The sequence below is a fragment of the Theobroma umbraticum genome, unplaced genomic scaffold, assembly GCF_002168275.2.
Source record: "Theobroma umbraticum cultivar Fairchild unplaced genomic scaffold, ASM216827v3 scaffold_86.0, whole genome shotgun sequence".
Lineage (NCBI taxonomy): Eukaryota > Viridiplantae > Streptophyta > Magnoliopsida > Malvales > Malvaceae > Theobroma > Theobroma umbraticum.
The window spans coordinates 2,096,060-2,111,478 of record NW_018397263.1 but is presented as its reverse complement, the minus strand read 5'-3'; the positions used below and the strand labels follow the sequence as shown (position 1 = coordinate 2,111,478).

At 35.5% G+C, this 15,419-nt stretch overlaps 2 protein-coding genes across 2 annotated transcripts; both read right to left on the bottom strand.

Annotated features, from left to right (window-relative positions):
* Positions 1-1,641: 1,641 nt before the first annotated feature.
* Positions 1,642-5,613, bottom strand: NF-YB8 (nuclear factor Y, subunit B8). Its single transcript, XM_021433679.2, has 7 exons — positions 5,374-5,613; positions 4,998-5,237; positions 4,719-4,848; positions 4,183-4,188; positions 3,966-4,040; positions 3,763-3,813; positions 1,642-2,064 (listed from the first exon to the last, which is right to left on the bottom strand). Exons 2-7 carry the CDS (start codon positions 5,225-5,227, stop codon positions 2,023-2,025), a joined length of 534 nt encoding a protein of 177 aa, XP_021289354.1. The 5' UTR covers positions 5,228-5,237; positions 5,374-5,613; the 3' UTR covers positions 1,642-2,022.
* A 1,217-nt stretch (positions 5,614-6,830) lies between these two features.
* Positions 6,831-15,141, bottom strand: LOC110420333 (Leucine-rich repeat protein kinase family protein). Its single transcript, XM_021433609.2, has 15 exons — positions 14,657-15,141; positions 12,867-13,398; positions 12,050-12,555; positions 11,715-11,847; positions 11,526-11,597; positions 11,333-11,401; positions 11,185-11,256; positions 10,898-10,966; positions 10,014-10,165; positions 9,687-9,928; positions 8,685-8,811; positions 8,548-8,616; positions 8,281-8,467; positions 7,791-7,926; positions 6,831-7,429 (listed from the first exon to the last, which is right to left on the bottom strand). Exons 1-15 carry the CDS (start codon positions 14,733-14,735, stop codon positions 7,094-7,096), a joined length of 2,781 nt encoding a protein of 926 aa, XP_021289284.1. The 5' UTR covers positions 14,736-15,141; the 3' UTR covers positions 6,831-7,093.
* Between the last annotated feature and the right edge of the window lie 278 nt (positions 15,142-15,419).

The following is a 15,419-nucleotide window of genomic DNA, read 5'->3' as shown; positions in this document are numbered from 1 at the left end:
AAAAAAAAAAACAAAGCGGAAAATTAAAGACAAAAAAAAAACAGAGAGAAAGAACAAAAAGCAATGAGCTAAAAGATATCAAATGAAAATAAAACAATCACATTCGAGATTTTTCCATTCTTTTTTCCTTCCTTTTATGTACCTAATATGTAAGAGAAGAGAAGAATTTGTGTTAATCGGTCTTTCGAGAGAATCGAAGACCTACAATTTTCAATCAACGGGACAATTATAGAAGGGAGACGGTCTTTTCTTTTCTTCTCTTCTTCCTCCTTGATTAAATTTAAGAAGAGATTTTATGCGATTGTGTTGATGATGATGAGGATGATGATGGAGGTGGTAAACGAGGGCATTTTCTGTAATTTTATGGAAGCGTTTTAGAGAGAGAGACACACGGGGATTGAAATTCTTATTAAGATTATAAATAAGCTAGTAATATACTAATGGCTGGTCACTGGTTATTATCCTGTGCGAGTTAGCCATGTTGAAGATCGTACACCCTCAAAAGTACTATAATTCCTTTTGGTTTCTGATAAGATGCGGAAGTCTGGGCCGTACGATTAATAGACTATATTTCCTTTCGGTCCAGCACTGCCTCTTGGTTTATGGTTTTAGGTTTGAGGATGATAATGATTACCCTTTAAACGGTATATATAAATATTCGACTTGATTATATAAAATATGTGCATTTCATATTTGAATTTGAGAAGAATTCAGATAATAAATTTATTACGAGTACTTGGCTTGCCTTGGTATTGTGGTGATTAGTAAGATTATTGAATTACTGGCTTTTAATCACACAGTGATTTGAATTGGATTAACAAGGAAAAGAATTCTTCAAAGTACTTTCTCTAGGGAGTATGTGTAAGCTTTTCACGGTATGAAATGCCCTGATATTATCATTATCTTTCAATCTTTTTGTTTTTTATTTCTTTTATAATACTAAGGAAAGCTATGGAGGAAAAGAATGCAAATTTTGTAACACCTTGACATAGGATAAAGGGGAAAGAACGGAGAGGAGAGGTGGGTGTATAAAGAAGAAGGAATATGCATTTCTTTTCTTTTGTATACGCTACGGTTCTCTTAAGGAAGAATAAAAAGGAAAATGATATAAAAATTATGCTCTGCCTAATCAGAGCACCGTTGCGTAAGTCGAGGCGAAGAAAGCAAAAGCCCATTGGCTAGGGGCGCAAGCAAAAGCCAGGACTTTGTTGACACACAACGTTGGTGCGTAAGCAAAGCTTCCTGCGAACGCAACAATTAGAAGTGGACGACATTGGCTCCTGTTTTAAACATCATCTCTGTCGTGTAACCCCCTCTTACCGAATAGCCCGTATCAGGCTACAACTACCAATTGTTCATAGTAATAATTAGATTGAAAAGTTCTCAAAATGGAAAGCACAGAACCCACCCATATCATGCATGAAATGTACATTTCACGTGATTACAATGTGCCCCATTTCTTTTCTACTTTTTTTTTGGAGGGGATTATTTACTATATCGTTTTCGAGTGTAGCCTTTCCTATCGCTTCAAATCAAGGTGAGCATAATGAAAAATTGGAAAACTAAACTTACCCATCACGCGGTATTTACCAAAGAACAGGTCAAAGATCAAATAAACCAAATCAATACAAACAAGTAGAATTTAACAGACAGGAGAAATCATCAAATAAATAATGTTGTCCATTCAACCTTACATTGTTCAAAGTCATATAGAGATAGAATGAACAGAAGCATGAGAAGTTTCCTAAACAATGTCATACCAGAATACTATGTCCTCCCCAAGAGATCAAATCTATAACAACCTCCCCAGATTTACACAATCCAGCAGAAAGGGAAATCTATTGCAAAGAACACCTGATATACAAACATTACTAGAAATTAACAGCTTACAACCTAAGAGGACGAAAACCATCCAAATTGTCAGCTTTCACATCGGATGGGAATAGCCATAGTATTTGTTGCGGCACTGAAATAAGATATTGAATGGGATTTAGATAATGGAATTGGCTGCAGGGTGAATGTCTACTCAGTGCCTTGCATAGGAACCATCAGATGGGCCTGTGACTACAAAAGTTGCACGATATTAGAACCAACTAAAACAATTTTTTTTTTTTCTAATTTTAAAGATCCCTGTGCAAAAGCATTAAGAAATGTTAAGATTTAAGGAAGAGACATCATAGCAACAAAAAATCATAACCAGTATTTAGGAAAGACAAACTTGAAAGGGAAAAATGGAGAAAAACTAAAACAAAAAAACAGCCATTAATGAAAGCCTTACAACTATATGCATAAGCTGCATACATTTGAATGACGCATACACATACCAAATTATTTATAAGAGGATGAAACAAAATGTATATTTTTTCAAGCAAAAAAAGACAAATGGATTTCAAAAAATTTGAGGCAGTTGTAACTGATTAGTATTAAAAAAGTTGCATGCATCACATAAGTTATCATGCCCAGTTCGCAGTTGCTTGCCGAAGTAGTAAGCCAGACTTACTACAAAACCAGAGTTACTTTTAAAGTAATATTTAATCATAAATACGACTTTTATATGTTATAAGCGATGACACAGAACATATATTATCTTCTTTATCCTGTTTGGATCGATCACGAAACTTGAGAATAGGATGGACAATAAAATAGATAGTATGGTCTTCCTGCTGGCAAGTGAAGTTAGCCAGATATGACACCAGCACAGTAGCAAAGATGCTGGCAGTGGCATTGAAACATTGCAATGGCAGAGATGAGCAATGGCAACAGTAGAATCAAAAGCAATGGTGATAGTGGCAAAAAAGTACGGAGAATTGAAATAATATCAATGGCGCATCATGCAGCATCAAGGGGAATACAAAGCAATGATGTAGTCATGTCATGTTCCATTGATAAACTAGCAATACTGATGGTACCCATATTTCTCTTGTATGAAGGCTTATATGGTGCTACAAAGCTTGATGTTGATATGTATGTTCCATCCAAGATGTCATTCAGTATCCTGATCAAGACGTTTAGACTAAAACCCATGTACATCACATCACATACACAATTTGATCACTAGGACTTCAGCAATAATCATAGGAAAAAAATATAAATCCATGAACAAATTCTCAAGCAGTTGGAAAGGACCTTTACAATGGTTCCCTTGCTTCTATAACATGAGTTAGGCAAACATAACCATTAAAAGATTCTAAGTGATGTAGTACAGATAGTCAAATAGCTACTAAACTCTGTGAAGATCCTTTTTGTGGCTTTCATTCCCAAACTCTAAGGGTCAGATTTTCAAACATGTGAAATGTGTAATTACGTCTTCATATGAGATAAACATGGAAACAACCACTGTCAGATTATGCTGTTGTTTACAAGATTTAGCATAATTTAAACCAGGACTTATGCCAATAGGTTTATACATGATATCACTAACAATAAGAAGCTCATTTAAATAAACTTAACTGCATCAAGACAGATCCTTCACATTAATGTTTGGATGCATCAATGAATAAACTCAAAATAGAGTGTTATTTATTATCAGGATAATACTTTTCAGTTGTACTTTGAAAGGCTAAGCTACGATAGAGCACAATTGTAAGATGCCATATGAGATACTAACCCTAAACTAAAAGAGGTAGGATAACCATCATTAAAGCACCCCATGAAGACATAAAAATAAGCAAGGATTCATGATTGTGTTTATTTGTTGGCATATTCCATGATACACAAAGAGAGAGAGAGAGAGAGAGAGAGAGAGAGAGAGACAGAGATTACTTGAGAATTGGCATAATTAACACCTTGCGAGAATGAACCTTGATGAATGAGCTGCCAGAATTATATACCAGAAAGATCAGAGAATAAGATAGCATAGTTTGCTAGCCGTTAACTTTATTCAAGAACAATAAAGCAAACAAAAGTGCAAAGCATGAGGACCAAAACTAAAATGAATGTAAGAGCAATGAAAAACTTATATTCACCTGAGGGTTTGGGCTTGGTTGGACATCTTTCTTAGCAGATGCATCTCCACCCTTAGCTGACCCCTTGGTATCACCCTATCAAACATCATAGTTTGCAAGCCAAATACAATTAAAGAACTAGACAACATCAGAGAAATAACTTGTAGGAGACAAGTGTAGGGTGGTAAAGTATTTAATAAAGTAGCAACATGATTTGAAGAAGAAAGTATTAACTAACCTCCATCTGTAATGACCCAATCGACCACAAAACCACCAGGAAAAAAAACCAATCAATTCAGTACAGCTTGTTGCAAAAAGTTAGCAATTAAAACAGGCAATACAGATTGGAATACCAAATTATTTAAAATTAGAACCCCTTTGGTTGCTTAGAAATAACAGGTAAACAGAACAAACCTTTCGATTCTCACATTTCACCATCCATAAGCTGAAATTCTCATATTAATTTTCAACTATAATCTGAAACAGCAGATTGGAGTCCAAAAGCTCCACAAGTAGATTTATAATCTTATCTGATTGCCACATGCCCATTTAATAAATAAGGAAAATCATAAACCCATTTTTGTAAAGTTATTCATTTCCACATATAACTGCTAAGATAATGATCCTCTTCATTTACCTCAGATGAAAGCCTACAAAATGTAAGATCCACAATAACTGATCTTCTTTTTGTTCCTTCTTAGCAACCAGTTGGGGGGGGTGAAGGTGGGAGCGAACAATAAGGAATAAAAAAAACGAATTAACAATATAAATTACCTCTCTATATCTAGTAAGGTAAATCTTAAGAGGATCGATGTAATCTTCAAACCCTAAAGTTGCCATAGCCCAAAGCAGATCATCCCCGTTAATAGTCTTCCTCTTCTCTTTCTGACACTTATCACTAGCTCTGCACATAAAATTCAACACCAACTTTCCAATTAGACATAAATTTCTTACGATCGACCTATTAAATTAAATTACAACGCTTAATAAAACCCCAATAAAATACTAAACTAAGCAAAAATTTCGGGAAAAAAAAAACAAAGAGAATAGTACTCGCTGGTGATGAAGCTGATAAACTCAGAGACACACTCTTGTACGGTCTCTTTTGCATCTTTAGCGATCTTCCCGTTCGCAGGAAGAGCCTTCTTCATGATACGGCTAATGTTAGCGATAGGAAGATACCTGTCCTGTTCTCGCACGTTCGATCTCGGGCTCTGCTCGCCGCTCTCGTGACTTCCTCCGCCGGGACTCACCGGAGCAGGTGCCGCCGGGGCATCCGCCATAGCGAAAACCCTAGGCCCCACAAATCACCGAAAATCATAATAAATAATTAAATCTTTTATTTCATAAATCGAAACCCTACGAAGAGGAAAAGAGGCGAGAAAGCGAAGGACAGAGAGAGAAGGAGGGAGGGAAAAGAGGAATTTACCTTGGTGGGAAAAATGAAAAAAAAAAAAGAAAAGAAAAGGGCGGGAGAGAGGGAGATTGGATTACGAGGGGAAGAAAGAGAGGGGATCCGACGCTGGAGAAGAGAGGAAAGAGGAGACGACTGAGATGAGAGAATGAGGTTTATCAACACCGTTGGTTGGTCTCTCCTTTCATTATTTATTTAATATTTTAATACTAGGTTCTTTTCTGGGACTCACGCTCTTAGCCTTTTTTCCTTTTTTCTTTCTTTTGTTTTTTTCGGGTTTTGATTTTTATATTTCCGGTTTTTCTCCGGTTTCTGTTTCTGGATTAGGTTGCCCTCTCCCATCTCACCACGTGTCGGTGGTGTTCATCCTCTCAATTTCTACGACGTCGCTTTTTACCATTTTACCAGGCACATTTTTAACATTTAATAGATAATTGTAATTACCATATAACTTGAGAAATTTACTAAAAATCCTCCAAAATTTTATTATTTATGTGCAACAAAAGAAAACCCAATTATCTTGAAAATATTTCATATTTTGTTATTATTTAAATTTTTTATATTATATTTTAGATAATGATTATCGATAATACATGATAAGATAAATAACAACTAAATAATTTGATTGAATCAACATTATCAAGTATTTTTTTGTAATTATCTTTTTATTATGACATAATATTTAAAATTTTTTTTGAAACATTTAAAAAATTTCAAATAAATTTTATATTAATATACGATAATATCAATATATCACACAAACATAGAAATAATAAATAACTTCAAATTAATCAATCATTAATTATAAATTATTTAATTTAAAATAAAAAATAAATACTTAATTAAATAAAAATAAAAATAAAAAAATAATTTAAACACTTGTTAAAACATGATTATCCCTTTTTATTATGAATTACATAAAAAAGAAACGTGGGTTCCACTGCCCGGTAAAAATGAAACAAACGGGGTACAAAGATGAGCTAGCCATGGAAACTTTCTTAAAAATGATGGACGTGTTTCTTCTAATCATGGCGTTCGGGTGATGTGATGGTCCACCGATTGTGGTGGGCCGTCAAACACATGGTAAACTTCTCAACGGCAGTTTCATGCCCAGTTTCAAAACGTCTTCCATCATTCCAACAAGAGATTGCTACATCTCAGCTAGTCCACAATTAACTTATGACCACAATGTTGCCACCGTTCGATGTGGCCCCATCATCCCCAATGTTCCAATCAAATCAGAGGCAACTTGCTTACCAAATCCTTAATTTCTACAATTGTTTAACTAGGCAAGATGGAAACAATAACATATTTCCCAAGCAAGCTAAGCAAGACAGTCATATAACGGTAAAGAAAACCATGTTCATTCCAATGGAAAATGTGTTCTATCACCAGTATTGAATCATTTATAATGGTTTAGCTTCATTTTTTTTTTGGCTGTAAAGAACATGGATTTTGTGCAAGAAAGGGCAGAAGCTCAAAAGGAAATAAAGTTACATGCAACAACCTCAAAATTTACAAGCTCAAGAATTGGAGCTATTCTGTCTATGGGATCATCTTTCCATTTTCTTTCCTGTTATTACCTTTCATCCTTTTTTTGGGGGTGGGTTGCAGAAGTAGTTTCTCAAACCTAGAGCATGATTGAAAATTCCAGCACCTATAACAAACAATATGAGGAAAGGAAAACAAAACGGGACGGAAGGGATTGTCTCTTTGTACATGGACAAACACAAGACTATCGTGCTGCTGGCCGTGCAATGGACTCATCAAAGGACAGGTAATTATCCGTAGCAACCAAATCCAAGGAACCAGGGTTCAGGGAAGAATTGGCGGAGTTTCTAGACATGTCATCTGAGTTACCTTCTCTCACTATGATGCCTTCCTTCTCAATTAAGATTGCATCTTGGATCTCCTTCAGAACTTCCGATATTGATGGCCTCATATGTCCATGAGGTTGCACACAGTTTAAAGCCTTTTCTGCTATTTTCCACATTGATTGTATGTCATATTCATTGCATAGGGAAGGATCAATAATTCCTTGAATGTTTCCACTCTCGATATGCAACTTTGCCTGAAACACAGTTATTGATTTGAAGAAATCAACAAATGATAGCATGCTCATGTAATTATGAAAGCTTTCAGGCAAGAGCATAATCATTTGCAACCATTTCAGAGTTTGAAACCAGGGTCCTTCTCGATAACCTCAATTTATTTTCCAAACAATGACTGCAGGAAAGTACATTGAGAAGTCTAGAAGGTGATGAGCTGAACGAAAAAAAAGTGACATATAGGCAATTTCATCATTGTGTTTAATATTACTTACTGTTTAGATGTGAATTATTTGCTCAGAAGAAATTAAATAAAACTTTATATTGATAAGAACTTCAAACAAAAAGTTTCCTTCTGCCTTTCATGTAAATATATGAACTTACCCATTGGACAATATTACGGCAATTGACACCAAAGCTTTCATTAGATATGGCTTCCTGACCAGACATCAGTTCTAGAAGAATGACACCAAAGCTATAGACATCACTTTTGTCTGTTAACTGCTGGGAGATATAATACCTGTACATCAAAAGAAAACATTATAAACCCTATGCGACAAGTGGAATCATCATCAAACACATGAAGAATTTCACACTGCAGAGATTTGGTAGTGATAGTGGCCTCAAACAGAAATTACTATGGCAAAAGGAATTTACAAGGATAGCCTTGATCAATCTTTGAACATGTTAATCATCACAAATACAAAAATCCCTCTTCTTCCTTGTTTGTCTGTCTGTAAACACATAATTTTGTCTGCTAAAAACAATTTAATGATTTGAGAACAGCAGCAGCAACAACAGCAAATCAGAGCAACTACTTTATTAACATGATTTCACGCAAACAATGTAGGTTTCAGTAGAAGCAAGGCCTTACTCAGGATCAAGATATCCAACAGTTCCCCGAACTATGCTTGACACATGTGATACTCCATCTACTGCAAGTTTTGAAAGCCCAAAATCTGAAACCTTTGCCCTCATGTGCTGGTCAAGAAGAATATTGCTAGTTTTTAAATCCCTATGGATAATGGCCGGAACACAGCCTGTGTGAAGGTATTCAATCCCTGAATACAATATAAGAATTAAACCTTCAGTCACTTGAACAATGCAAGAAACTGCTGCACAGAGAAATTAGCTTAAGTACCTTTTGCAGCATCTTCAGCAATCTCAAGGCGTTTTATCCAATTGATGCCATGTTCCTGCGTTGAAGGCCCTACCATAATTTACACACAGTGAGCACTCAAATTATACTGCTTTTAACCTAAGAACACTTGAACTTACCATACAGACGTTCCTTGAGTGTTCCATTGTGCATGAACTCATAAACGAGCATACTTCTCCCATCTTCTTGACAATATCCAAGAAACTGAACCAGGTTCCTATGATGTATCCTTGAAAGAAGAGTCACCTACACCACAAGTCCAAAGTTCACACGACTGCAGTATCAAATGGCTGATTAGAAATATGCCAAATCAATGCAGCCTAAAGTATTTAAAAGCCCGACAACCCTCTTTCTAGAAAGAAAAGGTCATGGTGATGTAAAGCCTTTCTTTTTAAGAAAACTGCACAGACTTAAAAAGTCAGACCTGCATGCTTCCAATTCAATCTTTGTTTATCAGCAAGATTAGAGCAAACAATTCGAACAAATTCATAATTCTGTCTTCAAATTTAGACTGTCAGCTTATTTCAGAACCAGTACATTAGATGGGGAAATGTTCAGCACTTTTCACAAATAACATATAAACAGAAAATTTTACAAGTTTTGGCTGCTAGCTGTTTTACAGGTGCTGCATTAAGTTGAGGACTTTCTAGTCATTAACTTAATTCGAGGCTGCCATATTTTCTAGTACATAGATTTTCTTCCCTTGGTACTAATTTCTGATGAACTGAAACAATTAATTTTTGACAGTCCAATGCAGCAGAGATGAAGTCTAAATTCTGAATGCTATGGTCTTTACCTGGTATCCCCTAAAATGAATGAAATTCCCTCTAAACCTTCTGAGAAACAAACATTTAATACACCCCAATTAGAGGATTACATATGAGAAACCTTTCAAAATGAATAAAATTAGTTTTTATTCTTTCAAGTTTGATGGTCAAACAACTCCAATGCCACCATTTTAAATTTGATCTTTATCACAAGGCAAAGGTAAAACAACTGTGAGAAAGTTGCCTGGATAAAAGTGCTCATGAACATAAGACAGACGCAAAACTCCGTAACTATGAACAAGAATTTGAAAACAAAAAATGCTGTCAGATTACAGAGACAGGTTAGTGAGTCACCTCATTTGTAAATTCCCTCTTTCCTTGGAAGGAATTACTAATGAGAACTTTTACCGCAATTTCCTTCCCATCTTTCATTTTTCCATAGTATACAACTCCAAAGCCTCCAGAACCAATTTTCTTCTCAAAATTGTTTGTAGCATCTTCAATCTCAGTTAATGTAAAGCAATGTGCAGCTTCTGCAGGAGCATTACTCAAGGCCATTCTTTGACTTTGAATAGGCAAGGAATGATGAAATTGTTCTGACATAAATTCAAGCGGTTAAGCACGTAAAGCCATTTAACATATGCAACAGATTAGCCTAACTTTAAAAACATCATCCTATACCTGGTTCATGTTGTTTCTTCCCCTTGCGCAAAATAAGGCAAGACAAAATTGTAGCTATGAGCAGAACAGCAGCTCCAACTGATGAACCAATAATAATACTAAGGTGTCTCCCTCTTCCACCCCCCTCATGAAGATTAATGTTTCCAGCATAACTGTGGGGAAAAAAGTAGTTTTAACTATATATTAGTATGAAAGGAGAAAAAGATAGAAAATGTTATAAAGGGAAGCAAAAATATAAATATATTTAAGTCTGCCAACTAGCAGATAGAACATATTTGCAGTTTGTGTAAGTGTCCTTCACTGGCTATTATCAGGTAACTTTTCTTATTCATTTAAAGATTAGATAGGCTTTCTATAATCATCATATGGGAAGAAAAGCCAAAAATATATGAAAAGAGCAAACTCAAAATACTAATATTTACTCATAAGAGACTCCATAATGACTTCTGCAGCAGCTTGCAAAGAAAGTTTGAATAATAGCACCTATCTGGAGAGAAATTTAAAATCATGTTGATTAACACACTGTCATGATATTCTGTTTAAAAGATGGTGTGTTTTCCTTTTTCACATGATGAAGCACCAGCAGATGCCCATGCCTCACACAACTTCTCAAACCCTGTTTTCAGTGATACACCATTGCCTAAAGAGTATCTCTTTCAACAAAATTAGTAATGCTGCTTCCTGTGTGTCTGTGTATGTTTGTGTTGATGTCTCTAGTTGTTTAAAAGAATAGAGGTACTTGTCACAAAATTTAACAAAGAAGCTCCACAGCATTGACCTGATACGTGTAATTTGTATAAATCTATGATGTGAAGTAGATACTGTACACCAATTATTAAGCCATGTGCTAATGTATTTCAATTCTACGTTTTAACGATACTCACTTCAAAACCAAGTTCTTACTCAGAAGGCCTGCTGGTACTCTTCCCGATAGCATATTATTCTGCACATACCTGCATTCATCAAAACATCAAGTACATAAGATCTTTTCCAGGGAAGTAAGATGGCAAACAGCAACACAACTAGAACAATAGAAATTGAATACATCCGATATAACTACAGCAGCAACTAGTTCAAACAATACACCTTGGAATTTCACTTTTAAACTATGCAAATTTCTCTAAACTGTCTGACAAATAAAAACAACTGATAGCCAAGTCAAATGACTTACAGTTCCTTCAAGTTTGGTAGGTTCACTAAAGACGAAGGTAGCTCACCCGTTAAGCGATTATTTTCAAGATGACTGTATCAAAAAGAAAATCTTAGTCAGCATTTCTTTAAAATGTATCACAATTAAGATAAGAGCAATCAGTGTTTACATGATCTTTAGGTCCTCACATCCAGTAAAATCTGGTATCGGACCAGTTAGGGAATTGCCATCAAGCCATCTGTAACCACAAGATGAGAAAATAATTTGTTTAATGGGGTAAAAGCAGTGCGTCAACTACCTGAAGTAAAAAAAAGATATAAAAAATAAAGAAGAAGAAGAGAAGAATGCAGTTTGAAGCTTACAACTCAACCAAACTGCCCAACTTTGTCAAGTCTGAAGGAATATTCCCTGTCAAATGCTTGCTGGATAAATGGCTGCCAAGCACCACACACGTAAAAGAAGTCATAATGTAGTAGTATTTGTTTCAGAAATTACTGTAAACTACAATTTAACAGATGCAGGCAAGAATCTCAGGTGGCATAAAACTTTACACAGAAACTATTCGTGGCTTTCCATCTGAGTTACACTCCACCCATGACCATGGAACAGGCAAGCATGGGTCACCACCTTCTTGTGCCCAGCCTTCTGATGAGTAGAGTTTGACCATGTTAGCCATAACTGCTCCTGCAACTCATGAAAACCTAATTTTAGATGCACTGTAATTACATCTTTCAGGATTCATCAAAATGAGATAGCCAATACTAGTCTTGGTGATACGTCTAGCAGCTATTATTTACATGAAAACTAAAGTCAGAATCCCAAGAATCAGACTACGGAGTGTATTCTAATGGTCTGTACTCACTGAAGCAAACTTAATCTTACTTACCATCCAGGGAACCATCATTTTTCTCCAGATACCTGTTAACCTCCATAGCATTCAAAAGTGGCCCCCTGGAAGAATCAGATGTCTTCCCAAATCTAAATGATAATACAAAGGGGAGGGTTAAGTTTTGATATCCTGGTTCATAAACACGATATTTTCCTTGAGCATTTTCCTGGATATTAACAATAGCTTTGCTCAAATCAGGCTGGCCTGGTAGCACTAGCCTGAATTTTCTGGATTCAACTGGAGCCAAATCTTCAATTTCCGCAAAGTATGTGAATGCCCAGCCATTACCAGGAAAACCATCCAAGTTCAACCGATAAGTTAAAGATCCATTTGTACCAACTACAGCAGTCTGCATCACTTTCTGAGGTGGCCTTTCATTGCCACCAATTTCAATTGGCTTATCTGTTGATACTCTCTCAGTGCCAGCAGCAACATCAACAAGGTAATTTGCTTTCTTCACAGAGTCTGACTCCCATATCCTATCGAACGGATCATCAGGGTACCTGAAACATAAATGTACTTTTATATCACCTTTTGTAGCAGAAATTTGTGTGGAAGGACAACAGTTCACATAATCCCCATAGATGCACGCTTCCTAAAGTTTTCCAAGGCCCAATTTGAATCAGAATGGGAAAGCAACTTCCAGTTATCAAAATAATATAGATAAGCAAATTTGTTATCAATTTGATCATTAATTATACTTGTTTTTGGTTTTGTTGTTGTTGCTGTTATCAATGTTCTCTCTGTTACTTTAAGTATTGATTATTGATGGCTCATTATCTTATAGGAGTCTTAACAATGTGCTCAAGCATACCTAACTGAAGCTTCACTATCAGCACCAAAGTTGATTCTTGCAGAGACACTGAGATAAAAACTTTCTTCAAATGGTGTGTAATAAATTGAACCATTGAATTGTCGGAGCTCTAGTGTAGATATGAATGGCTGTCCAGTTGTAGCATTGGATAAACAGACGCTGATGGTAGGGCTAGTGGCGAGAAATATTAATTCCACCTTCTCTATAGTATTAGCATCCGATATGACAATTGTAGACCAATGAGTAGCCCCAAGGGAAATGTCAAATTTTGGATAAACATTATTGTTGTCAAAATTACCATACAAGAAAGTTGCCCTGACAAGATACCTAGTTCTACTTATAACGTTGAGCTTGTAACAGTACTTCCTTGAATCGGCAGGAAAATGCCTAAGTGTCATATACTGCTTCCTTGACTCATTTAAAACAGATATGCTAGCTGTTTCTCCATAAGTCAGAAAATCATCAGAAATCCACAGGAGGCCAAGTTCATCCATGAATTTTCCATTACCCCCACAGTTCAAACTGACAAAACCTGTTTCACATGTTCAGATTTGTTAGCAATCACATAAATACTCCATTAAACTTTAACTGCCAACTGCTTGAAATCATGCATCATGGTGAAAAACTAAGGGTATATGAAGACGAAGAAATGTACTTTACAAGTGAATTCCATGTTTTTTCTAAACAAGAGCAATAAAATTTTGCTATATGACACATAGATACATAAATAGACACAGGATGCTTTTCTGGATTACAAAAATTTCACTCTTAATGCACTTGCTTAATGTGATTTAAGACAATAATATATCAAAAGCTCGAGAGGAGAAATTTTCAAACTTTGTTAATCTTTCCTAGTTGCATCATAGTATTTCTCTATCCTTGGTAGCATGCATGCCTCCCCAATTAATACCATTACTTCAACATTGTAATGCTTTATACAACTCAGACAGCAAACAGGGCTCCATGAGAACATTTAAACCATAATTTCAAAATAAAGTATGAAGGTTGTGAAACAAAATACATATTGGTGGACCTATATAAATCGATCTACCAGTTGCTAAGTTTTGAGATTTTCAGTTTCTTTTACCTGGAGTTTCACCTAGGAGTTATGATTGCAAGACCTTTCATCAGTAAGGGAAGCAAGTTAATAGGATAGGATTCTCATTTCTAGTAGTAAAACTTTAGCAGACAAGACCTTGGTTCTATTCCCCTTTTCTCTTCATCAATTTTTCAAATATTAAAAGGTTTATCACAAATCCAAGACCAAAAGGATCTTCTGTTCGATTAATAATAACGATCTTCTGTGTTAGTTTGGTCACAGCAGTAGCCTCTTTTGCTCATTTACCATCGTTAATTGTAGAAGTGGGCAATGTTTTCTTGACATATAACATCTAAAAAGATAACAAAATAAATACTTTCCTCTTTCTTAAATAACGATAACATGTTGTTAGCTAAAGTAAAAGAAGTTCAAGAAACTACCAAAACCCCAAACTATAGATCTTTACAGTAACCTTAGAAACAAAAAACGAGAACGGAAAACAAATATATCACTCATATATGTAATCCAAAGCTGAAACAGAGTGATCTCCAGATTGATAGAACATATTTCCAAGGTAAAAATGACTCAAAATTTAAGAGTCTATGAGATATGCCCGTGAAACTGAAGCCCTTGAACCCAGTGTCACAAGCAAAGCATAAATTTCAAAATCATGAAGAAAGTTACATACAAAGAACAAAAAGAAGTCATTTGTTTATAGCTACACGAAAATAAATAGAGAAGATGGAAATACCTTGCACCTGGGCAGAGCAGGAATCCAAAAGAAGAAGCAGAGGGAATAAAAGAAGTAAAAGGAGAAGCCTTTTCTCCATCTCAAGGGTGAAGGCAACAAGTGATAAAATGAGAGACCATGAACAAAAAGGAAATGGTGGCCAAAGAAAGAAACTACAGCTAAACAAGATAAAAAAAAGGGCAGCTCTTTGTGACAGTGTACAGGTATAAAGCAGTAGTCACTACTAGTTTTCAAAAAACATAACAAAATAACCCAGAAAAGAAAAAATAAAAATCTGATTGTGATTCTCTTTAGAAATTGCAAATTTCAATTTTCACAAGTACCCATTAGACTTCAAAGTCAGCTAAAGAGAGAAGAGCAACTAAATGTGACTGTGTAAATGAGTTGGAGAGAGAATGAGTGGAGTTTAAGAGGAAAGAGGAGTCCTTTTTTTTATTTTTTGGGTTTTTTAAAGAGTTTTTGTATGTTGTGTTTGCTGGCTGCTGCAGCTTCCATGCTAATCGACTAATCAAGCATATTTATCAAGAACTAAATCAAGCATGAAACTTTATTTTATTTTATTTTCTTGTTTTTGACATCTTTTTGAAAGGCAGAGAGTGACTGGTGAGGAGATGTGGGTCCCCAGGAAAGTGGGACTCTGAGATACTTCGATCAAATCAAAGGTCAAAGCTGAAAAAAAGTAGGGAGAAGTAAGGAGCGAGATTTGTTCATCTTCAAGGTACCCACCATCAGTTCTGCTCCACGTCACATCACATCAATAATC

Bases quoted from the DNA above. Each gene is read 5' to 3' on its own strand.
- LOC110420333 (XM_021433609.2), bottom strand. From the start codon at position 14,735: ATGGAGAAAAGGCTTCTCCTTTTACTTCTTTTATTCCCTCTGCTTCTT. The intron at 13,399-14,656 runs GTATTTCCATCT...CATGTGAAACAG, and splicing joins CTGCTCTGCCCAGGTGCAAG to GTTTTGTCAGTTTGAACTGT. The intron at 10,967-11,184 runs GTAAGTCATTTG...TGATGAATGCAG, and splicing joins CTACCAAACTTGAAGGAACT to GTATGTGCAGAATAATATGC.
- NF-YB8 (XM_021433679.2), bottom strand. From the start codon at position 5,227: ATGGCGGATGCCCCGGCGGCACCTGCTCCGGTGAGTCCCGGCGGAGGA. The intron at 3,814-3,965 runs GTGAATATAAGT...TAATTCTGGCAG, and splicing joins AACCAAGCCCAAACCCTCAG to CTCATTCATCAAGGTTCATT. The intron at 2,065-3,762 runs GTAATCTCTGTC...CAACTTTTGTAG, and splicing joins TTAATTATGCCAATTCTCAA to TCACAGGCCCATCTGATGGT.